Source organism: Ptychodera flava (genome assembly GCF_041260155.1).
Source record: "Ptychodera flava strain L36383 chromosome 23 unlocalized genomic scaffold, AS_Pfla_20210202 Scaffold_24__1_contigs__length_23054250_pilon, whole genome shotgun sequence".
NCBI classification, from domain to species: Eukaryota; Metazoa; Hemichordata; class Enteropneusta; family Ptychoderidae; genus Ptychodera; species Ptychodera flava.
The window spans coordinates 8,742,114-8,768,552 of record NW_027248278.1 but is presented as its reverse complement, the minus strand read 5'-3'; the positions used below and the strand labels follow the sequence as shown (position 1 = coordinate 8,768,552).

At 37.6% G+C, this 26,439-nt stretch overlaps 1 protein-coding gene across 1 annotated transcript in view; it reads right to left on the bottom strand.

The window, feature by feature from the left end:
* The window catches only part of LOC139125044 (isoamyl acetate-hydrolyzing esterase 1 homolog), a 54,225-nt gene extending 27,814 nt beyond the window's left edge, over nt 1-26,411 (bottom strand). The window contains exon 1 of the mRNA XM_070691155.1: nt 26,067-26,411. Within this exon, the coding sequence (XP_070547256.1) occupies nt 26,067-26,117 (51 nt within the window). The 5' untranslated portion in view covers nt 26,118-26,411. The remainder of the gene's footprint in view (nt 1-26,066) is intronic.
* Nucleotides 26,412-26,439: the final 28 nt, after the last annotated feature.

The window sequence follows — 26,439 nt, the reverse complement described above, 5'->3', positions numbered from 1 at the left end:
AGACTTGAAATTATAACCTGTATCTACATGTATATTATATACACAGAACAGATATATGTAGAAACTTGATTTGTGTCGACATCAGTGTGGTATCTGGAATTTCTTGTCAGAATTCACTAATATGGCGATCAGGTATATCAGCTGTGTATTCTGATAAACTCTGAACATCAACATACTGCACAGCAACATTCTTCCATTATCAATCTTGTATGATCAATATTTCCATCCATGATTAATTTTGAGACAGTATTTCAGGAAAGAAAAAATATGAAAAAAATGACAACGGGGTTTATTGCAGCCACAATATTATGTATTGCCGTACAGATCTGAATATGGCATCAGCTGGCTGAGACATATAAAATCCAAACCTTAAAGGTCACAGTACGGAAGATATGTGACACAGATACAGCCAGGTGACAGGTTAATTTCGTCACCTGACCAATGATGTACTGGGTACTTAAAACTCTATTACTTGTGAGGAGCAAATGTCAGATGCATTGTGATTCATCCCTTGCAGTGTATCACTTCTAACATAAGTCACTAGACATTCATACATTTGACAATTATATTTCTATAGTTACAGGGAACTTTCAAAAATTTTGTCCTGATGAAGCTGTACCGGTAGATACCGGTAAATACTGGGTATAATACGGTATACTGTAATAGTACCTGTGGTTGTAATGATTGCTTCCACACTGAAATGTTCCTGATACAAGACAATTGAGGAACAGATAAATAAATAAATAAATAACAAATTAATAAATAAATAAATACATATATAGCATATTTCTCTTATTTCATATTTATAGACTATGGTATATATCAAATATATCTTGAGGAAAAGACGTTATTGCAAAAATTGCTGATACTGATAATATTCTTAAAGGCGGAGCCTCCCTTTTAAGGCCGCCAACCTATATGGCGGCGTTCATTGTGTAACTGGACACCAAACAGGCAACAGAGGGCACACGCTCCCGAAAATGCCACTTTTTAGTTCTTTCTGACCGCAAAAACGCTGACAGACTGCCAAGCGGTCAGCACGAAGCTGCTGCCGATCGAACCCTGTGGTTATATTCAAATTCTAACGTGACTGGAAGACGTTTTTTAAGGAAATTCGAATGTGGTGCTGGGGAATAAATGACCGTTGCAATTTGAACCACCGTCAATCAAACGGTTATATAAGCTCTATTTGCAGGATTAGCAAAAGGTGACAAAAGATTGAAATCAGTTTGTGTAATAAATGTAATAGAAATCAAACATCGTACTGGCCATGTGTTTGACTGGGAGGAGAACTCCACTAATGCGAGAACCTGGGATTGAAAAGTGCGGCGTTAAAACACAAAGCCATGATCATACAGTATCCTGGTTCAATCTAAGCCCTTGAACAAATCTTGAAACCTTTACAATAAGTCAATGTTTACTAACCAGTAGTTGGTATTACATGTGTGTGTCCTAGTTTTCACATGCTGACATTTTGCTAGACCATATTTTGATTTTTTCTGTATGGTTAAGTGGCAATTGGGAAAACACAAACTTGCAGCCAAGTTTCATTGACTTAGGGGTCTTTGTTAAGGTAAATGCAATAGTTTTGAGACTCAATAAAAGAACCTTTGTCAGTTGCTAAGTCTACACAGTGATGCTGAGTCTGCACTTCTAACAATTTTTAGCCTTCATTTAATTATTCAAAAGAACAGTAGCCTCACTTTGATGATTTTTTTCACTTTTTTTGTTTTTTAGAGCAAGGGCAGTTTCTTATTCTGTTTCCAAAGCACAATGTTGAAATACACAGTATCCAGCATGTCAACTCAGCCTGTAAATCAGCTTCGGGTCTATAGCTGTGGTGTTTTCCGACGGGATTTCTGCCTTTTACCGGCTGGTTTTGACTTTTACATTTTTGACCCCGCCACCACAGCTATGGGAATCTCCATAGACTAACGTCCACAGTACGCCCGACAGCCAGCTTGCCGCAACTTTCTAAGGCGATATTTTGAAAAGTTTCCACCCAAATTTGCCAACACTCAACGACAGCTTGGTTATTAGCCAGTAAAAGCCAGTAAAAGGCAGAAATCAATCCCTTCCAAAAACACCACTGCTATATGGACCCACATCCACAGCTACCTGTGCACATGTGCGCACACAGCTTTGTTGTTGACAAGTGAATTCAGGTCCAGGATAGAATTTAAATTTAAACAATAACATAACAGTACATTTTGTTGACAAGCTACTGGTATATCTAGCACTTTTTGGAGTAGAACAAGAACTTGTAGTTGACATTCAAAACAGAAATAGTGCAAAAAATCATCAACACTTACAGCCTGCATTGTCAGTTTAATACTTGTACAGTTCTACAACAGCTCGTTATCAGATTCTGAAATCATCAAATAAACACAGACAACTGGAAATTTCATCAACACGTTCATGAGCTTAGACTTAGAGAATTTATAGCAGTATATGTACAAATTATTTTATTCAGCATCTGTGCATACAGTACGTTGTGCGGTATGCGTGCACACAATTTGATGACTCATACTGGATTGCTTTATTGGCACGTACGGTACTAGATACATATTACAGCTATGCGTTGGTTTCCATGGAGATATCTAGAAGGGTCACTGGTTTCAATGCCAAAACAACAACGCGATTTTACGAAATGCAAATGAATGATTCAACATCACATACATTACAAGTCCAACATAATGCCATAACATATCATATGTGTACTGAAAGACTAAACAGTGTAAGTGTGTTATTTCAAAGATGAATTCTGTAGTTAAGGTAGTCACGCCTCGTATTTGAAAGATTTGTGCTTCTGCTCCAACTTGCCCTAGAGAAACTTTAAAGCATTCCCTTCTGAAATCAAGAATAAAAGTCACGGTTCACTGTGTGAAAATTTGGTACCAGTGAAATAAATTACCCAGCCTAGTTCATGTTTACCTATATTTTACTAATTTAAAAATATTACCATGTCTTCATCCTCGTAATGACTCAATGGGGAAAAATTAAATTTTTGAATTTCAGAAAACCAAGCTAGTGAAAACTAGTTATTCAGTGAGCTATGAAATGAACCTGCAAACTGTCACAGGTGTTCAACCAAATATGAAATGCAAATGTTTGAGAGACACATTCTAACTAGACATAACAGCTTAATTTTTGTCAATTCAGAACATTCTGCTGATATGAGACTGCATTAATCATCTGTTGTATCCAGGAGGTGTAGTTGTATCACACACTGCGTACATCGATTAAACCATCAATTTCATGGCTGTCATAATTTGATATTTTGACATATCAACTCATCAGCAGGTCTAATTTACCCAACCACACCAGGTGCGTCCTCAATAGCCAGTAACTTCTTTCCCTGAAGTGTTTTATGAAGGTCTAACCCTTTGTGTGCTTTAATTTTTTCCCACTAAAATTTTTATGCAACATTTTACCAATTTTATGAATTTTTCTGTAATTATTTTGATTATTTTACAGCAAAGGAAGATCACATTTCATTGGCTAAAGTTTTTTATCAAAATTTTGTAAAAACTCTGAAAAAATTGACTTCAGTGCATGTTATAAGGGGGACAAAAATGGACTTTGGCACTCAAAAGCTTAAATTAATTTTTCTTCAGCTTTGTTATTTTTCCTTTGCTCCCTTCCCTTTAACCCTTTTCCAACCCCTCCACCCCATTTCCCTGTAAACATGTCCACAATCGCATTCCCCAACAATGGGTTTGGACCAAACCAAGGGTAGTGAAAAGGTTAATAAAGATGGATTCTGAACTCTCGTGATAATCAAGAGCTATACTTGTACTGATGGTGTCAGGAAAGCCATAAGTACACCGGTATTTTTCCTGAAAAATAATTCAATTTGCAATCGTGCCATTTTACAAAAGATGTAAACATTTTGCAGTCTCTCTTGCCCTCAAGCACATGTATACGTACCTTTACAAGTACAATACTAATTATACATAGGCTCAGTACGCAAGAAATATGATATCAATGATCATTATGAAATGCATATCATTAAGAAAATTATTTTGATATTTAAACTGGATTCAATTTGCTTTCCATTCCGTATGATTTGAAAAATTACCGTATGTAGGTCAAACTGGACACAGCTGTCTGTCACATTCAATATACTTCACCATATATTGGGTATGACCTACTTGGCTATGTCAACAGTCAAGTATGAGACATACCCTACATGTATATATACAGTCTCCAGGTTTCTCTCACAAAAGGGGAATGTCCCCCTCTCCTTGAAATTTAGGGGGGATTTGGTTCTGGTTGAGGGGACAATCATAACAAATTATGTAAATTATATTATGCAAATTAAAGTAATCAAGGTACAATGAAGTGTGGACCAAATATTGAATTAAAATTAGTCTCTTGTTTTTCTTATTTTCTGTGTAGGAAATTTTTATGAAATTTATGAAATTTATACACCAATGGTAGAGGGTTAGACTGATCATCAAGTTCAGACACGGTTTAAAATCTGGAGGCAAAGTCTGTGATATCACATCATGGACACTAATCATGATACAGAATAATGGTATCAATACTCTGTGTAATCAATATCTCAAGATCTCATTGTTGGGGGGGGGGGGGGGGGGGCGGCACTGAGGGCATTTGTGAAGGGAGATTTTGATTAGATAAGGGGGAATCATGCAATTGCGTGTCCTGGAGAAAAACATTTATTAATATTCCAAGTATTGCAGGAATAAGGAAGCTCAACTCTGATGAAATGAAACCACTTTGTTTATAATAGTCATATTTATGATATAAATAACATTTATTCTGGACCACACACGCTTAATAAGCCTGAGCTATCAGAGTCTAATTTTATTAGGTATGACAAATTCAGCATGTTTAGTGGTTGACGGATTAATTACTTGGACAAATAAAATTTTGACAAGGCTAGGGCAATGAAACTGATTAAAAAGAGCTAATTGGAAAATGTCAGCTGAGCTTACAACCGCAGTAAGGGCATAATCTAATAAAAATGTCAAGGACCAAATGGCTCACTAAGAACAGCCAGATTAAATTTGATAATATAATTGAGTGAATGTCTGTGCAAATACTGAAAAGGCTTGTACAAGAGGCATATCATTGGATTGGCTATTTTACTGTTAAAAAAATAACACTAAACGATATTGATGTTTTGGGTCGTTGACCTTCTACATTTGCCAAAAAGCTAGGCAAATCTGCAATCTATTGAGTGGAGAAAACAACTTTGCGTTGGTTTCAAAAGCCTTGAGATTTTCAAAACAAGCACAAAAGTGTGGTATACTATTCCAGTGTACATATTTTTTGTGAGTGGATTTTGCTGTTAAAAATAAAATTATTTGCCTGTAACATGGCAATGTAAAGTATGATAGATTTGTCAGGATGTTTTTATTTGTTATTATTCTGTATACACTAGCATTAAAAGGGGTAAAAAATTGGAAATAACTTGTTTCTGAAAATTTACCAGAAACAGTATTCTGGTAGTACTGGTACTTTGCTGTAATTTTTGGCATTTTTTTTTCAATATTTTAATTTTTTCCTTTGAACACGATTGGAACTACATGTAATTTGGGATAATTGGATGGTGAATTAATGTCTGTTTAATCTGCAAAAGTTCTCATCTGCTTTTCTTTTTCTTTTTACATTACACACTTGTTTTTATGAGTAATTAGTAATATTGCAACATTCAGCTATACGGCACCAAACACTTTAGAGAAATTTGAAAAATATGAAAATCCAATTATCCCAAAATACTTCCAATCGTGTTTTTTTTTTTGCTTGAATATTGTTTTTTTGTTTTTGTCAACTTATATTCTTGTTTTACTTCATAAAAAGTTCAAACACCTACAGTCTACACATTATCTACTCTTCATGTAGAATGCACTGTGACTGTTATTGTTTACATTTGAATTCTAGTCCGGACCAGAATTCACTTGTAAACAATAACAGTGCAGTCCACACATGTACAGTACAGGCTGAGTTGCTGAATACATGTATGTATCTCAACATGCTTTGGGAAGTAGAACAGGACACATTAAAGTCAAAAGTATGCACCTCGAAAGTGAAAGACTTAAACTTTTGCTCTAACTTTCCTCAAGGAATCTTTCAATCATTCTCTTTCAAAATCAAGAATAAAAATAGGGGTCACCGTGCAAATTTTGGAACTAGAGAAACAAATTTCCCAAGATTTACCGATATTAGAAATTCAAAATGGCTGCCATCCCTGTGTTAACTCTATGGAGAAAAATAAGAATTTTCGAATTTCGAAAAACTAAGCCGGTGAAAAGTTTTCTTTTACCGAGAGCTTTAAAATGAACCCCCACATGTGGTATATCAGAAGAGAATTGTAAAAGTTTGAGAGTCCGAATGTCTGTCCCCGAGGTGCGTTCTACCGGACACATTAAAGACAAAAGTATGGTGACAAAAAAAATTAAAATGTTACAGCCACTGGCCCTTTCAGGTTTAGTGTACCGGTTATAAAATTGGGTGCCGCTGAGTTGTTTAATCACAGAAGATATTTTTTTTCTTGATCTTTTGAAGTTCACATTAGCAATGACAGATCTTGCGTCAAACATGGTATACTATGGACCAGTATGAACAAGCTCATAATATTCAAATCTGGGCATTTCATTCAGCTCTAATAGAAAATATTTGCAAGGCCACAGAAAGACACAAATACAAGAAATACATGAATACGTATCGATGGACTAACCACACCAGTACGCCTCTGAGTACACATTTTTCGTAGAGAAAATTAAGTCTGGAAAACGTACAGTTTTTATTCAAAAAACAATTTTTCATGCTCTACTAGGTAGAATGGTGATGCTACGTTTAAGTCAGAACATCCAAGATATTAAAAATATCAAACCGTTCTGTCTGATACCACTGTATTTTCTACAATCTACAATTTCTATATTTTAGAAATTCTATATCATTTCAATGTATCTATGCTGAATCTACAAAGTAAAGAAAAATGTATACAGGGATTGGATACGACACTGGGTGATTTTTAATATACAACAATGATGCTGTATGCTACTTTTAAAATACAGAAAAACATAATCACCAGGAGTTATTATAATTATTCATATATGTAAAACTTGAAAGCAGTAAATTAGTTAAAATGGATATGAAGTAGTGAACATTTACATTACTGTGAATTTTATAAGTAAGAATGTAAAATACTGCATTTGTTTTGAAAATAGTTGATTTTTCCATAATAATTTTCAAGATTTCTTGTTGAAATGAGTACTGCAGAACATTTCACCATAATACTTTTTTTTCAGAAAACCTAGTAAATTTGCATAATCACATCAGACTGATGTAATATTTACTAGATTACTTTTTGAATCCTGATCAAATAATACAATCCTATTTTATATTAATTTGATAAACTTGAAAACAAATTTTTAATGTGGATATAGAAATAGAAACACAAACCAAGACAGTTTGGCTAGCAAAAAAAAACTACGTGGTATGTTTCCAGTTTCTGGTTCATGTAAGGAAACACGTACGTAAGCGTTCCCATAATCCTGTCAGCGGTCTAAATGCCACACGTTCAATTGATTGCAGGGATTAAAACTTCTACATCCCTCATGATCCTCTTCCACAGCAAATCAAGCCAGATTCATTCATCAGCTGCAGGGTGGCGAAGCGACCTTTGACCTCACACGGCTCGCCAGGGGCTGTCTCTAAAGTGCCATCAGGTTAACAAAGCATGAATTATACAAGCCCCTATTGATTCTGTCTTCCTGTGGGTTCACACTTTGCCGCCAGGCAAATGTGCGGTGACAGCAACTTAAAAGAACCTGAATTCAGATTCCATCAGAGTAAAAATAGACATTCAGACTAAACTCCAGAATTATAGGATTAGAAAATAATCGGCAATGCAACTGAGCTGTTCTCAGAGATTTAAGAGGACTTGTCTCCATGACAACTGGTCCATGGACATACATGCAACTACTCTACAAGCAGGCACAATGACAGCAGTGATTTCAAACAGCTTTAAACAGAGATATCAATTACTTTGGTGGGATAATACAGTAATTACCAAATTTCTGTAAAATTTCAACCTTGGTATCTTATACTTGTAACGGTACAGGTATATGTCTCTGACTGAGACGACGAAAATTTGAGTAAAGTTACACACAAACGTTTACAAAAAAAATCAAACGAATTTCATGTTCAAAATATTACTGTAATTTGAGGCCTTATGAATATTATCACTCATTTGAAAAAATATATATATGAGAATTTAGAAAAAACAATGCTGCTGATACTGGTACCGGTATATTGATTCCCACATGTAATTTAGTAGGATTTTCACAGAGGCTGGTATCCGGTAAATTTTACTGGCTCCCCTTATCATGTCAGGTAACCTGATAGGGTACAACAGAAACTGTACCAAACCATTTACCTATACTGGTGGTTGTACCAAATCCTTAGCAAAGAACTTTGAATTTAGCAAGATATAATTATTACATATTTTACCATATATTCATACAATGATAGTAACATACAAAATTTTACATTGCAATTTTTATTGTTATTTTAACTTACCGGGTATGTGCTCTAAACATTTTTTTATTGTATGTACTGGTTATTAAGACAGTTCAGTAGCTTACAAGACTTTCAAGCTTGACGATATTTGTGGTATTGACAACTGATAAGTGATATGGTGGAATCTGTTTGGTCATGTTCAAGACTGAATGAAGTTCCAATCCTAAGGAGAGGAAATTCACAAGAAGGGATATCAAGTCTTTTCCAGACGATGCAATTGCAAATTGTTGATCAAACACTGCGCAATCACTTTGAACCGCTTGGGGATTTAGCTGAGCGGTTGTGACTGCTGATGTCTTCACTTGGTCAATTAGTGCATTGTGAGTTTGAATCTGATGAAGAATTTACTGAAAATACTGAATTTTTACAGCATATACAATGGCATGCAGGCCTTTCATACCATATATTCACTTCTTTTTGACTTTCAAAGGCCAGTAATGCTAACTCTCAATGGTTTTGTTCCCTATTTTTGTTTTTAAAATTAACTTCAGTTGCTTGTTCCACTCTTCAAAGCATGTTTATATACACAATATTCAGCTTGTCAACTCAGCCTGTACATGTGTAAACTACATTTGTTATTGTTGACTAGTGAATTCTGGTCCAGGCTAGAATTCAAATGTAAACAATAACTGTGCATTCTACCAAACACATGTTGACAAGCTTAATAGTGGTCATTTTAAGTAGAATAAGAACTTGTAATTGACATATATAATAAAAGATTAAAAAAGTCATCAAAAGTTGGCATTACTGGCACTATACCCTTTTCCTGCCGAGCGCCCCTGTCCGTTATCCTGCCAAGTCGGTCAAAACCGCCCCCTTTTCCGTGTCTACAGAAGATAGGCTCTCCTGCACGCTTTCCTGCCAGGCATTTGGCGGGAAAATACCGCATTTTCGGGGTACGATTACCGACCATATACGTGTTAGACTTCAAAAATTTTTGCATGCCCGTATAGAGGGGCAACCGCTGATGAGGTTGTGTCCAGAAAATGACGAGGTCACGGGCGTTGTTTGCCCCGGGGACGTGCACTTTTATGCCCTTTTCTAGCTTACTTTCGCGGAAGTAAAGCTCGTTCGCCGGCACGCACGGCCACACCGGGGAAACGTCACCTCTCTCGTGGGTTAGTAGAAGACCCAGGGGTTAGTGCTATGGGTGCGGGAGCACCCTCAAACCTGTCCTGTTTCCCCTGGGTTGTGTCACTTGGCCACGTACTTTGAACGACTTGGAAGAGTCGCACATTGCAGTCTGCTTTGACGTAGTGTCAACGACATAGTTCCGCCACCATTGAAGGAAGGCATGTACGTAGTTTGGCCAGTTCAGTGAACACTTAGCTCGTTAGTGTTACCGTTTCCTAACAGGTTAGTTGTGCAGTTGTTACTAAGGTGCAGTTTGTACCACCTTAGCTCTGGACAGTGCAACTGCTCTATGCACTAACCCCAACGACAGATGGTTGGTACAACGTCTACGTCGCACGAGCACAGCCTCCGTTGGGCTGTGCCCCTCCCACGTGATACAACGCACGTTCATCCATTACTATAGCGTCCTTACGGATCTGCCAAAACGAAAGTGGGGGTAAAAACAAAACAAACGAAAATATGCGATCATAGATAGTATTTTATTCGGGAATAATTTACATTATGCCGAACAATAAATCTCGGAGTCTGTCTCGACGTCCGAGTGCATGGTCCGTGTTTCAAAAATTACAATCGGGGTGGCAGATCCGTGTTTCAAAAATTATAATAGGGGGAATTGTACAAAATAATCCGTCTAAACAAAACAAACGAAAATATGCGATCCATAGATAGTATTTTATTCGGGAATAATTTACATTATGCCGAATAATAAATCTCAGAGTCTGTCTCGACGTCCGAGTGCATGGTCCGTGTTACAAAGATTACAATCGGGGATTGTACAAAATAATCCGTGTTTCAATTTACAATCAGCGGGATCGTAAAGCACAAACAAACGGCACAACCGTGCTCAAAATGTGATCATGGTCCGTGTTCAGAATACAGTCAAGCCACTGTTAGGCGAAGCTGTCCCCTGTCCGTTATTTACGTCGGGTTCTCTTGCTGATGGGTGTCGTCGGGGCTGTGTGAGTAGAGGTCTGCACGCCAATGCTCCTCTTACCTCGTAGCATCATGCGATGATGAAAAGCCGCAAAACACTCGCCCTCGTGAAGATGAACCTCGCACAGACTACATCCTTTGGACGTCTCAGACAGTCGTCCGCTCGCAGTGGTCTTACCCTCTCTGCTACATACTTTACAGCATTTCTGCCGCCCCTCCAAACGGCTGACAACGTGCATCGGCTGATTTTGTGGATTGATGTACGAGGCAAGAGAAACAGTGGCCTCGACCTCTCTCACACTGGGCTGCGATCGCCCACAATAACCGCCAATGAGTTGTTTCCCGGCACGCAGATGAAACATCTTATGGGTCAGCTTACTATCAGGGTGTACATGCTTGAAGCATATATATGCATTTACCAGGGCAACATCAATCAGGTAACATGCCAGATATGTCCACCATCTGTGGTTCTTGCGCCCAGTGTGAAAGTACTTGCGCTTCTGTTGGCTCGGTCGACGCCTCCCATGTACCGGCGATAATTATACAGCGACAGAGGCACTTGTCGCCGCTCGTCTCCCTCCCCCACTGGCACGCACTCCAAGGGTGGATAGACCGTATTCAAGATCAGCACCTGAGCGTTACTATCCTGATAAGCAGTGATGTTAAGACGAGAGTCCGTTCTGGTCGTGGCTTTCATATCCCCAACAGACAGAGGAAGGCGCTTCCTCTTACCCGGCGGAATTAATTGAGGGGGCATGGTGCGACGATTACGGCGGTTAAAAACTCCCCACCATGTAGATCCCGGTCTCCATCAGCTCTCTAGCAGTAACGACCTTGCTAAACAGGCTATCACAGAATAGGCTGTGATTATATCCACAGAATGGCTGGACCAGCTCCATCGTAATTCTTTTCACCACACCTCGCTCCTGCCGTCTCCCATCAGTCCGATCCCGATATTTCACACCTAGGTACGGTGCAAAGTTAGCTATGTATGCAGTGGTGGAGTCGCACAGCTGCCATATCTTGAAACCGTCTCGATCAGGCTTATGCGGTAATCTCTGCTTAAATTTAGAACGGCCCTTAAATCGCACCATGCCCTCGTCGATGGAGATCTCTCTACCCATCTTATAATTATTTACGCACCGGTCAACTATGGGCTCCATCCATGGATTGATTTTATACAGGGGATCCTCCTGACACCGACGTCGGCGGCGTGCCTCATCAGGATCACGACGTGGATCGTTCTCTGGGTCTGCCAGATGAAAGTATCGCATAAGCTGCTGAAAGCGACTGCGGGTAATCACAGTAGAAATACCCTGGTTTCTCAGAAAGGGATCGCTAGACCAATAATCCTCCACTGATGATTTACGGTCGATACCCATACAGACTAAGACGCCAATGAACGCCTGCACCTCTCGGTAGTCAGCGTTACGCCAGTATTTATCTATTTTCCTAGCGATATGTCGCTGGTGGAATTTGGCGTATTTATTAGTCTCGTCCTTGGCCAATCTGATCAGTGTAGCTGGAATAAACTTAAAAAGTAATCGAGCTCACGGGCGTGGCTGGGCAAGGTGAAAGTCGGTCCTCTCTCATGGTCAAAATCGGTCTCCTCAAATATATTAGCATCGTAGTCTCCGACATACGCCAGACAGGAGGTGTGTTGTCCTCCGCCAACACAGCAGCACGTCATCATCGTCGTCAGAGCTTGCCTCACCTACATACTGCCTGTCATAAAGTCATCGTCCTCTGCCGCATCCTCGTCAACCTCCGAGTCGGACTCAGCGGTGATATCACCGTCGTCTGGGCGTCTGGGCCTGAACTCGCCCGTAGCGGCATCAAGGATCATATCTGGCTCAAAATCAGGTGGGCTATCCTGATAACGAACCCTCCGCACTATCTTTTTCGGCGGGGACATCGCAGCACACGAAACTATGGCAGGAGCGGGCTCGGCAGCCTCTGCTGATGACGAGGACTCAAGCTCTTTCGCACTGGGCACAGGAACCTCTCCTGACGCAGGATGAGGGCTCATAGTAGCAACAGGTGGTGTCTCTCCCGGAGCAGCCGGGGGAGAACCAATGGCATCAGCCGTCTCATTACTCACTGTCTCACTAGCAGCAGCAGACGTAGTCTGTGCAGGTGAAGTATCTCCCACAAGAGCAGATGTAGTCTCTGCAGGTGAAGTAGTCTCTCCCGGAGCAGCCGGGTGAGAACCACTGGCAACCGGTGACCCGTCATCATCCTCATCGGCGAACGATCGGTCTTACGTTTACGCTTACCACTGGGTTTTTCAGCCGGAGACGGCTTCGCCTTACGGGAGCGTTTCTTGCCCGACTTCTTAGAACGTTTACTAGGGACATCACAACGATCGCTACCACTACCGCCCGGAGACTCTGCATCTTTGAGCTTCAGTCGTCTGCTCGCCTTCAGAAAACTTTTGCGGTCCGTCAAGCTCATGTCTGGAACAGTGTCGACAGACTAGCAGGTCCCTCCCTTTTAAAGCCACAGGGAAACAAAGCCCTGGACATGATTGGACGCAGGGGTGTTAATATATGCATCCACCTGTTATTATAATGGACCTACGGCAATCAGTCCACCAACCGGCGCTGACATTCCTACCCGTCATGTAAATTGCCTGTCCGCACCATTTGATATGCTAATAATACTCATTTGCGATGCAAATCCCTCGAGCACTTAGCATAACATAGTCAATGTCATTAGCATCTCAACTTGACATTCCGTCCAGCTGGGTACGTGGCATGCGCACCTGCCACCCAAGGACGTTGGCCCAAGCCCATGTTTAGTACGGGTGGGAAACCCGTATCTTTAACCTCATGTCCCTTCTAAGTACGCCTGCGCAGGGCGTATTGTCATCCAAGTCGGTGACAAGCCAACCCGACAGATTGCCCATTAAGCAGTAATGGACTGGCCGTCTCGTTCTTGTACGGCAACGAACAGTGCTTCAGCGGCTTGTTTAGGTCATAACCGTCGCCTGCCGAGCGGCTTACCCAACTAAGGCGGTCAAAGATGAAGGATGCCAAAATTGTCAACGGCTGTCTCGGCCTCGTCCGTTGGGCAAACATGGCTCCTTCAAATAACGTGGCCAGCACGTCTACGTCATCAGCGGTGATGACGACCCGTCATTGACGCCCGAGTGCGTAAAACTCGGAATATACCGACAGGTACCTCTACCTGAGTCGGTCATACTACGGTATAAACCAAACACAGGTCTGCCAACTCCCGTTAGACTCGGCCGTTAGCCGAACTTCACAGGGACAACATAGGCGTAACAAGTCGGTGAACAACGGTTCACGCACCTAACCGCAGCCGCCAAGTCGGTGAACAATGGTATCAAATTTTGAGGCCATGTTCCTGAATGGCAAGGCTGAGGCGGTGTGTTTCGTTGCACGGCTTGAACGTCTAGAGCCAAGTGCAGCCGACAACGTCCGACATCTGAGTGGGTAGTCTTTTCGAGAAGGTAACAAGTCGGTTAAAAGCGGTGGTTACCCTTCACAAATGTCGCTCAAGTCCGTTCGGATCAGTTCCATGTCAGGGACTAATCAAGCCGAGTCCGTCAAATCCGTCCGCACTTCCCGTCAATCAGGACCAAGTCCGTGATTTTCGTCTCACACCATTGGCAAAAAATTGCACCGCCAGCTGAGGCGGTCTTAGGCGGTTGCCTTAGAGAAAGCCGAGTCCGTCAAATCCGTCCGCACTTCCCGTCAATCAGGACCAAGTCCGTGATTTTCGTCTCACACCATTGGCAAAAAATTGCACCGCCAGCTGAGGCGGTCTTAGGCGGTTGCCTTACAGATTAGCGTTGCCGAGACGGTCAATTTCGGCCGCAATCTATGTAGTGCCTCAGAGCCAAGTTACCCCAAACTCCGCTAGAATACGTCAACGTGCTAACCTGCCAAGTACGCTACTCGTCCCCCCCAAAAAAAACAGTCCCCCACCGGGGTGGGGGACTGGCTGGGTAGCTTCCGCACCTTTCCCTGTCGTTGGACTCTCTGTGAACCCATTTCGAGAGCAAACGCCGTTCCTCGCCAAAACCTGTCCTCGAACGACCCCTAGCGCGAGCAAGGTTTGCTACACGTAGTTCCGTCGACTAGGCAGGAAAGGGGGTACCAAAAAGTAGCCCGATTTCCACCGCCTTGGCAGGATAACGGCCGTGGCTGCTCAGATTCTAGCTACACCGAATTTCAAGCGGATTTTCACCGACTTGGCAGGAAAAGGGTTAAATGAGCTGTGCCTTGGTAGCTTTTTTATGAAATTGTTTAAAAACCAAAGAGAAATTCAATATGTCAAATGCTTATTACAGTATGTCTGCCTCACTTTTTTACAAACGTTCATTATAATTTTGTTTTTCTCGCATCCATAATTTTATGCTTTGTGACACTCTCATCTCAATTTGCAGAAAAATATCTGTTTTGCATATTAATGAGATAATATCGCGACACTATTTGCAACTGGGCACTGGAACCCGTATTGCAGTCAGAAATTCAGTTTGACTTGCATGATACAATACTGATGATTTCCATCTTTTTTCTTACAAAGACACAAATTGACAGACACTCATCTTTATTAACCCTTTGAGTGCTGTAATTTTTCCCTCCAAAATTTTAGTGCAAGATTTTACCAATGTTTATGAATTTTTCTGTAATTCTTTGATAATTTTGGACCAAATGAACATCATATTACATTTGCTACAGTTTTCTCTCAAAATTTTGGCAAAACTCTAAACAAAATTGACGTGGGTTTATTTTATAAGGGGGACAAAAACAGACTTTAGCACTCAAAGGGTTAAAGATTGAAGAGTGTATCCTGTATGGAAATGAGCCATGGGAAAGTTAGAGAGCCGAATGACTTGGGAGATATTTGTATTGAGATGCGTCTGTCAGACTGAATATTTTACCAGTAAATTAAATTTTTATTCAGGAGATAAATGGTATATAAATTAATTAGTAATTATACTGGTAGAAAATTAACTATTACATTTTATGCTAATCAGAGTCAAGGACACCTGTTAATAAGCCATGCAATAATTCTAAATCAATACAATTTTAGATTCATCACAAACTCAATTATATAGTTTATATAGGGCACGGAGAAGTTAAATTTCTTATCGGAATCACTTGTTCATTTTTTATTTTCATAAAAGATACCGCGTTATCAGCCATACTGGTAAATCCTTTGTACACCTTGTTTTTTTAAGGCATTTAAATACAAAAAATTCTTTGTTTGCCATCCATGTGCTGTTAGGTTTTCAGAGAAAATTAAGAGTTCAAAATAAACACAATGTACAAACCGTTACAAAAAATATATTTTTCCAAATGACAAAAAAAAAAATTGAGCTCATGTTAGTATACTGGGTTTTTTTGTGTGTCTGTGTTCGTTATCAGTTTCCCCTTGCTGGCTTGTAGATTTTTCAAAATTTTAAAGAGAGCAAACAAATAATTTTCTTTAAATGGTCACACTTCTTAAATCATTGACCCTCTTCTTATAGTTGCAGTATCTGTACGACACTAGTGGAGCTCAAAAATTAGTGTATCGTGTATACCTATATATTTCTAATACATATCATTTGCAGTATTTCTGCATTCGAATAGCACAAAATTGTTAGGAACTCTTAAAGTTCATTAACCCTCTTGAGTGCCAAAGTAAATTTTTGTCACCTTTAAAAAATATAACGAGACTATTTTTTCTTAATCTAGACAATTTGTTTGTAAATTTTCCTAAAAATTTATTTTTTGCAGATTTTGCAAAAAATTTTGATAAAAAACTGTGGCAAATTAAAAGTAATGTCCGTTTGGTCCAAAATTATCAAAACTATTACAGAAAAATTCATTAAAATTGGTAAAATGTAGCACTAAAATTTTGGAGGGAAAAATTACAGCACTCAGAGGGTTAATTTTATTCTCATTTACAAGCTACCTCTGTACATTGTTGTGTAAAACATCACAGAAATACTCTTTCAACTCTTGACCTAATTTAGTATATTTTTGAACAAGCATTGAAGACAAAATGTGAACACGGCAGTCTACAATTTAGCGGGCTGTTTTCTCATTTAATTTTTTAAAATTTTCATGAGTGTCATTTGACCTAATTATATTTTTTTTAAAAATTGTCAAAGCAATTGGAGCACTAGAGAAAGTACCGGTATGAGTATAGCTGAATAAATTGGGCACTGTTTTCTTAAATATCAAGTTTTGCAATTTTTTTAGGCCAGAAAGAATAATTGTTCCATGAAATCACAATGTCTACTTCAGCCAGTTTGGAATTTTTTTTTGAAAAAGCACAAATGTTAGACCCCTCTTGAGAACCTTAAAAAGACAATACTATATTGTTTTACTTTTTAGGGCATTTTTGAAGTACATTTTTGAAGTACATTTTCGTGAAGTACATACCGGTATTTTTAGTATTTTGTTTTCTTTTGGGAGCATGTGGAAATGTTCAAAATTTGCTTTGTCAACACATCCTGTACCGGTATATTTTAATGTCTCCATCATTGTAGCTACAATAACCGGTGGAAAATTTTGCTGGTTTGGAACAACAAATAAAAAAAAATTTGCTCACCACCTATAATGTAGCTTTACCAAAAAAAAAATCTGCGTAAAAATTATTTTTTAATTCTCTCTTTTCAACGTTTGCAAAAAAACCCTTCCATTTAAGTATGTTAGGTGTATACTGAGATTCGAAGAATAATTTTCAAGCTACGGGACCTTGTTCTAGGTGCAGCACACTAGAAGACTGCACAGCCTAGCTGTATGTGATTGTAGAAAGCAGATCTACATTTAAGGTTTGTTGGCTCACGCAGCCCCTGCAGGTCACTTTCTTCCCCAGTAACACACAATCAACACCAATCACAACTTGTTCTTGTCAATCTTGGCTGGGAAATGAATGCCGAGAATTACATCTACACGCTAACAGCTCTCAGCTGTTTACGCCCCAGTAGCCGCCGCACAACAGGCAAAGTGTTAGAAATCACTCAGGAAAGTCAGCCGCCATCCTGCCAGCATGCTGTGATATACACTGCTCCACTCTACCTTAGCCTGACAGCATCTCTGTTTCCATAGATTTGTAACATGGGAGTTGTTGCTAAGCAACGCCACTTGAGAACTGGCTATCTGATCCATATACATAGGCATGCTTTTAATGTTTTAATATTAAATTACAACAGATATCCAGCATAAGACACAAATCAGTTTTAAAATATATATATATATATATATATATATATATATATATATATATATATATATATATATATATATATATAAAACACTGGGTTCACCTTGACATAGATTTACAAAGCCAGTTATAATGCTGATTATGGTCTCCATTGCTGGAGATGTCACATCTTGTAACTAAAATATCCTTCTTATATTATCGAAATGCCAACATAATTTTCTCTCTGCTTCAGAAGGTCAAGAATTTTTTGCCTGGCATTTTTTCTTACGTAAATTCATATTATATCAGAACGGTGGCACTGCCAAATTTTACTCATCAGATGACCATATTTCATTCATTTGTTTATGATTTGTTCAGAAATATCACACGAGGCAACGTAATTCAACAACTGTTAGTAATATTTGAAAAAAGAATTTGTCTTAGATAGTGAACTCAAAAAAAATATTTTGACAAACAAGATATTTGACATGCAAATGCACATTCCCTCACACACCCTGAGTGTCTGACAAGCATTGATATTGCTGTCAATTTAAATTTATTCCAGACATGAATACATATGTTGACTATTACAAATACAATATAGTCTATACTACGAAACACTGAAAATAAGCTGTGCGATCTTTTTCAGTATTTTCAAATTTTCATTGCATTGGGTATTGAATTCAGCTAAACAAGACATAACCAGGGAAAAGTTTAAGTAGCGTTGATTGCAATTTCAGGTTTGTTACTAAATATAACTGCATGCGCGCGACTCTGGACAATGCTTATGTTGCAGCTTGAAGTCTGAGCGATTAATTCATGTGAATTAGTGTGACTTTTAGAAGCTAAGTAACACTAGCAGGTTTTATTTTCATCGTTTATGTGAAAAATGTGGACATTTATTTCATTTTATTTTAGTATCATCAACAGCTTCTTTTATTTTTATTTCGTTTTATTTTATTTTAGTGCCAGTGGGCAGTCACTCACAGGCAAGTCAAAATATGAAATATAAAATATAAATCTAATGAAAGACAAAATTGAAAATGAAGAATCTACAAGAGACATACACCAGACTCAAATCACATACACAAGACCGCAAAGATATTTGTTTATAAAGTTGCAGTGAATTGCAAATGATGTCTATATTACTATTGCTGTAGTGTTAGGTGAATTACATAAACAGGAAATGCGATCAATGAACCCTCTCTTTGTAACATTAATCAGATATAAATTTGATGTAAAAATGTTTATCAAATTTTAAAATATTCTGCAACCGCAAATACACGGGTACCGTACATAAATGCGTCTCACAAATGTCTGAATTCCGAATTCAAACTTTCAAGAGATTTCAAAGAGAAAAAAAACAGTGCAAATATCACACATATGTCTCACTGATGCAAATTATTACACGCATGTCTCACTGTAGGAGTTGGTAATGGAGAAGATTTCAAACTTATCAAAGAGGAAAAAAAAAGATGCAAAATATAACACGTATGTCTCACCATGGGAGTTGGTGAATACTCAAGACTGGAGGCGTTTGACAAGAACTTAAAGAGTCTCTTTTCAAGCAGAATAAGTAGTGAGACGTGGTCCCTTGAGTGCAATTCTACAGAATTTTTACCAGATAGTCTTTTCTCAGAACCCAGCTGCGGCAGTTCCCTGTCGTACACGACACAGACTAATGGCCTTTGTGAAAAGTCTATACCCTAAATCTGCCCAGTATTGTGAACAATAATATTAGGGAAAAGATAGTCAGACTCTCAAATTTCTACAATTATTTTCTGATCTACTACTTGGGGGCTCTTTTAAAGCTCTTGAAGAGAGAAACACTTTCACTGGCTTAATTCTTCGAAAATCCAAAATTTAATGTTCCCCTATAGATTTAACACAGGAATGGTGGCCAGTTTGAATTTCAAATATGGCAAAATGTTGGATAATTTGTTTTGCTAGTTCCAAACTTTACACTGTGACCCCTGATTTTTATTGTAGATTTTCAAGAGAATGGTTGAAAATTTCACTGAGGAAAATTTGAGCAAAAGTTTAAGTCTTTCACTTTCAAGGGTGAACTAAACATTTCAGGTATAATGTTTTTCAAAAGCATTGTTTGATAAGTCACCCAAAATAATTCATTTCCCATGATGCAAAGCAGTAGTAATCCACTCAGATATGACATATTCTTGTTTCTACATTTGATCGAAACTAAAAACCAGATTGCTCCCATCACAGCAATAATATGTTTACTACAGGGGCCAGTAATGCTAACATTTCTGTTTTTCACTAATTTTTTTTTTTATGTCAACCATAGTTTCTTGTTCTACTCCACAAAGCATATCAATTTACACAGTATTCAGCTTGTCAACTCAGCCTGTACAAGTGTAAACTGCGGTGCTATCATTGAAAAGTGCATTCTGGTCCAGACTAGAATTCAAATGTAAACAATAACAGTATATTTTACACATACAGACACTATATTGACAAGCCAATAGTGGATGATGCAAAATTCTTTTGGGAGTAGAATAAGAACTTGAATTGACATAAAAAATAAATACTGTATATTAAAAATTTAAAGTCATCAAAGGTTAGAGTTGCTTGCCCTTAAATTAATTTTAAATCAAACAATTTTTATCAAAGATTGTATTATAGCATACCAGTATATTGATGGTGACGATACAATTATCTGAGAGGTCAAGATCAGAAAATAACCGTGCTATATTCACAATACAGCATGGTTAGAACATATCAGTATATGAGTTCTCATCTAGCGAAAAAATTCTTTTCGACGTTTCACGATGAATTTCACCATGTTGATATATTATGACTTAGTAGCAATAAACCACATCAGCAATTGGTATGACACTCAATTATGACTTGTTCACTCAGTGTAATATGCAGTCACTATCGCTCATGCATAACATGTCGCGAACTTGTCAAAATGTCTTTGCATACCATCGCTGGGGTGGTCTATTGCTTGATTCAACCACTGTCTTACACAGTGTAACCAGTTCCAATTTTTTTTTAAAGAATAGAAAATGTGTTCGGGGGCTGCATGTCATTATACAGTAGTTTTTACCAAGTACAATGAAAGAGAAAACGTCCCAAGATGATTTCAATAATTTTTTGACAGTTCATTTGAAAATAACATTTGAATCGTAGTTGGATTTTTCAGAAGAAATCTGAAAATTAATCTAAATCTGAAGCAATAAATGTAGGGATTCACAGTTTCCACCAGCTGTTAGCTGTCAGCTTCATAACAACATTCTCTAAATTATATGGTTTAGAGTTACTGACTGCCGGCAGCGACTGTATCAACAGAAACTACATGGAAATGAAAACCGTGCTGTAATTATAGTGATTATTATGTTCAGCCGATAGAATTACAGCTGACTCAAAGGCCTCCAAATAATATTTACTTCATATTTATCATCTTTCATATTTTTGGTATTTTCCACCAAAGACATGCTTTAAATTATTCCATACCTCGTTCAATTGAAATCCTCACCAGAAATCGGCAGAATCTGGATTCACAATTACGGAATGACATTGTATCATAGGTCTTGATTGAAATAAAAAGAAAATTACTTTTTTTAATATCATGAACAAGATATTCCAATTTGAATTCTGAAAAATCTGCATTGTATCAAATCGTCTTTTTTTACCTATATATATATATATATAATATATATATATATATATATATATATATATATATATATATATATATATATATATATATATATATATATACACACACACCATATATATGTATATATATATACATATATATATCATATATATATATATATATATGTATATATATGTATATACATGTATAACTCACACAAAGGCCCTTAAGGACATAAAATTCAACCTTCTATAAAACCAGCTTTTTCTCACTAGTCTGAGTCTAAATTCATTTTGCTATTCAAAACAATTAACACCGTGGCCTTCAGTGTAAAACTGAATTGAAATTCACCTGTGTAAATGACCCCCAACGTTATTAGCTTTTGCTCTCATATGTTTCAATTAGCATACTGGACACTGATTGGTTCGTTAATTTTCCTCCAGGCCATTTTTTGTCAGCTGCTGGTACAGAGCAGTGTTTTTTCTACACAGATCAAAGATCAGTATGAAAATGCTAGGCTCTCCCTCCCCATAATGCATAATCATGCATCCAATCCACTTAACTCACGCCATGCTATGGTAAACCACATCTAAGATCTAAATACAGCCTATATTGTGTACACCTGCTGAGCAATTACTGAAGCAATAAACCACACCAAGCGATGGTATACCACGAGATTTTGACTAGTTCACAACATATGTACATGAGAGATAGTGAGTGCATAAATTGAATGAACTGGTCAAAATTGAATGGTATACTCATTGCTGAGGTGGTTTATTGTAATAATATTAAATTGAAATTCTGGTGTGAAACATCAAAAAGGGAATTTTTCTCTACCTGAGAGTCTGTGCCTGTTCCAACCACACTATACTGAGAATATAGCATGGTTATTTTCACGTCTCCACCAATCAGACTGCAGTATTTGCATCATCAATATACTGGTAATGGTATACAACATATGATATTAAATAATTAATCCTATGTACTACACTTATGAATCATGTAATACGGTATGTTCTGAGAGTTTTGCTGATAGTGAAAAGCTTGAAGGGCTTATTTCTATAAATCCCTTTCCAGCTATTGAGAAGAAGTTAAGATACACCGGTAGTACTTTTATCCCTACAGCATATCATATCTCAAATCTAATGGATTAAAACATATTCTGTTTCTATGGTAACAGACATTAACATTCATTTCAATGGCAATGAGATAAATCTGAAATTTTTCTTTAAATGCTCTCAACTGATACAAGCTGGAACGCTTCTACAGAACTGTCTCCTACAATTATTACACGATTCTATCACATTTATGATTCGCCAATAGACATAGATTATAATAAAATGTAATGTTTGATTCCTATTATTACTTTCATAATGACACATCCTATTTCCAAGAGTGGCCTCTGTCACGTTTTTTTTCCATGCAGTGGGCCATCACGTTCACCCAATGATCTAAGAAACACCCTACAACTTAAGTGAGTCTGCTGAACTTTGTTCCTTCAATTTATTCTGTTTTGATATTTACATGACCATAGGCTTGGAGCAAGTCTACCTATTTCCATTTATTCATATTAATTACGCAAAGTAACACATGACAATTAAATATATTAAAGTTTGTAGATGATCTAGAAGAATTTTCTACTTTCAAAAGAAAAACGTTTGAGGGGTCAGCATTACAGTCAATGTACAAAAATCATCTGAGTAATGGTGAGAGTGTTAACATTCCAAGACTCCCATTCTTCTTCATCACATAATATTTCTAGAGAAAATTATCTTTTAACATTCGTTTCCATGGCAACAAATCAATCAGGCCTGCATTTTTTATTCTTCATTTCCATTTTGTCAATGAAAGTGAAATTACTGTGCATCTATAGAATTGAAATGTTTCCTACGCTTGTTGCCATGGCAACAAGACAATAACAGCAGGCTTATCTGCAATTCTTTCTGCCATTTTCACATTCTGCCACTGCATAATAAATTCTCATTATTCCCATAAGATGGACGGTGACAGCAGTTTCTTTCAGAGTTTCAGGTTTTTGCCAAAATAATCATCAAATTTCTTTTCACTTATTTTTGTCTGATAAATTATTTGGATATCATGCATCACCTCCGAGATAAAACAGCATCTTTCTAGGAATACGTTTGATTAACAATTAATACCAAGTGCGAACTGAAAAATTCTAAAAGCATCAACAAGTATTTCATAGCGGACGGCTAGACAGCAAGACTGTTCAGAGAGGTCAATATACTTGTTTACCGAGGCCAAGTTCAATTCTAACATCTGTGATATCATAATCAAAGGTGTGGCTGTCAAAACAACAGAAAACATTTATAATGAATGGCTTAGAAAATGTTGTTTGACTAATCGGCCCTGCATATGTAGGTAACTTAATTATCTATCACTCCTATCCAGTCTGATTCTCACTGCGTAAAATAGCTTTTGTCATGTGTTGGGGGCACACTACATTATATTGAAATGCATTGTGGGTAAAAAATCAACTTTTCAACGCAGCAAGAGTTGGAGATAATAGTGATTTTATAAATACTTTCAACATTACTGTGATCGTTCTAATGGCAAAAATTCTGTTTGTTAGTGAAAGTATGTAAACTTGTGCATCATTTCAACTTTTTTGGCATTTCTAGTGACCTAAAATTTTACTTCGGCTTCCGTAGTCCTATGTGTTATCCATTATATTGAAAATATGGTCGGCCGCTTTAGACTTATATGACTTGCTTTGTTGGTATAATCGTATTTCATTTTCAGATATTGAGAATTCCCGTACAAAGTGTAATCGGTGAATTAAACCTGGAATTCAAATGGACCATTGTACAAACAACACCACATGCACAAAAGGACATCGAATTACATGTATTTATTACGTGTTTTGTATGAAGGTTTTTGTACCTCCATCATGTGATCTCTTGGGCATACTGAATCTGTAGAACACCATGCGACTTCTATAATCCAGATTAAAACCATTGATAAAGCGTCATTGAAAAATGCAACAGTACAACACCAAAACAGTCATGACTCGTTATAACACTGGATGTGAAAAATTCTGAAAAATTTCTGTAATTGCAATTCAAGAGTAATGATTTCATCCTGGCAACTGTTGCCGGGTAAGTTTAATATATCTGAACAATGCATATATAAAGAGATAGACTACCAGTATATAGAAACACATGCACACTCTGTTGATAGTCAATAGCACTGATTAATACTGACATTTTGTTTTGTAATATAATGTCATGCATGTGAAAAATTTGCCACAACTGTGAGGAGTTTGCTCAAATTATGTCTGTTTCTGCTGGTGCATATTTACTGTACAGCTTGTACCCGGTAGTTAGAGCATTATGTCTTGTAAAAAATTTGCAGACAAATATTGATCTGTGCACATTACGACCAGTACGAGGTTAGTACAAATTTTGCAAAATATTGGAGAGCATCGCTACGATTTATGCGTTAGTACTCTCTAGGAACTTCAAGCAGGGGTTTCAATTCAGCTTATTTGTTTAATGTGAATCCTTTAATTCCCTAGCCCTAATTTCAGCATTATTGAATCTCCACTCAGTAATCGTCAATGGGGCTTTAAAATTTGATGGCCAAATAGCACGACACTCAGTCTCAACAAATTTTGACAGTGTTAGGCAGACTTTCAGTGCCCCTTTTCAAGCAAAAAAATGTCCACTTCACAATAAAAATATATTTATTTATAGGTATATACATACCTACGACTTTCCATTCTTTGACATTTTCCAAATTTTTCTACCATTGGTTTTTGAATACGTTTCGCATATTGATGAAAAATCAAACAGAGGTGTTTTTTTTACTTGTCTTTTCATTATGCAATCTTTCATCTGTGCATGCTACTGATCAGAATACAGGGAATAAATTAAACAAATTGAAAAGTGCACATGCAACAAAAAATGATATTGATTTGAAATTAGAGTGCAAGGTATTAATTTTTTACAAGAGTTTCACATTTTAACATAAAATAAGATTTCTCTGTTAATCTTAACTCCTATCGTCTTGCCTAAATATTCTATAGTTGTTCTAGTTTTTCCACAATTTGGAACCATACTTATCCATTCCAAATGCATGCTCCATCATGGGCTGGTAGTTTGAAGGATTTAAAGGAATGGGGAAGAGGGGTTCTAAATTCGTTTCCACTCTCTGTTCAACTTTCCAGAATTCGGTAGTCATACACAAAATAATGAAATGTGACAGATTCACAATGATTGTTGTGAAATTTTGAATTAAAAAAAAATAATTTGATATTCTTTATAAATTCTCTCTCTCTCTCTCTCTCTCTCTCTCTCTCTCTCTCTCTCTCTCTCTGTGTCTCTCTCAACACTATATAGGTTAAATGTACAGCTACTCCACTGCTTTCATCCTGTCTTAATTACTAAAACGTTCAACTGTTCACCAATATTTGCATGAAAGTAACATTGTTCAAACAATTTAATTTTTCCACCAGCAAAGACAACAGGAGAGAGAGGCCAGAAGGAAAAAAAACACATTCCTTCAACTACATCCGCAGCGATCTGAACCTTTCATTCAGTGAACGAATTTTCAAGATTTTCTGATGGATACTGAAAAAAATATTTTAACTGAAGTATTGTGAATATTTCGCGATAAAAATTGAAATATTTCTCACCTCCGTGAGCGAGTCTCCGAACAGCACGACCTTTGGCCAACGACAAAACATAGTCTACACAGTACACACACCAGTTGTCTTTTTTTCCCCACCGCTGGAATTGGTCAATAAATTTCCGAATACCTCCTACTTCAGCGGCTAACGTGCTGTCGTGGTCATTTTTATCGGGAAGGATTTCAGGCGCTCTTCTTAAATCCTTCTACTCTGTAAATGCGTTGAAGAAAACACTACGCGGACAAGTCTGAGTATCCATCCATATTTGTAGGACTTCTTGTTTGCAGTCGACGAGAATGAATTGATGAGTCTATTCTTTGGCCTCAGTACACAGCTACATCAAAGCCCTCTAGCCTGCCCGTTTTGTGTACATGGTGTA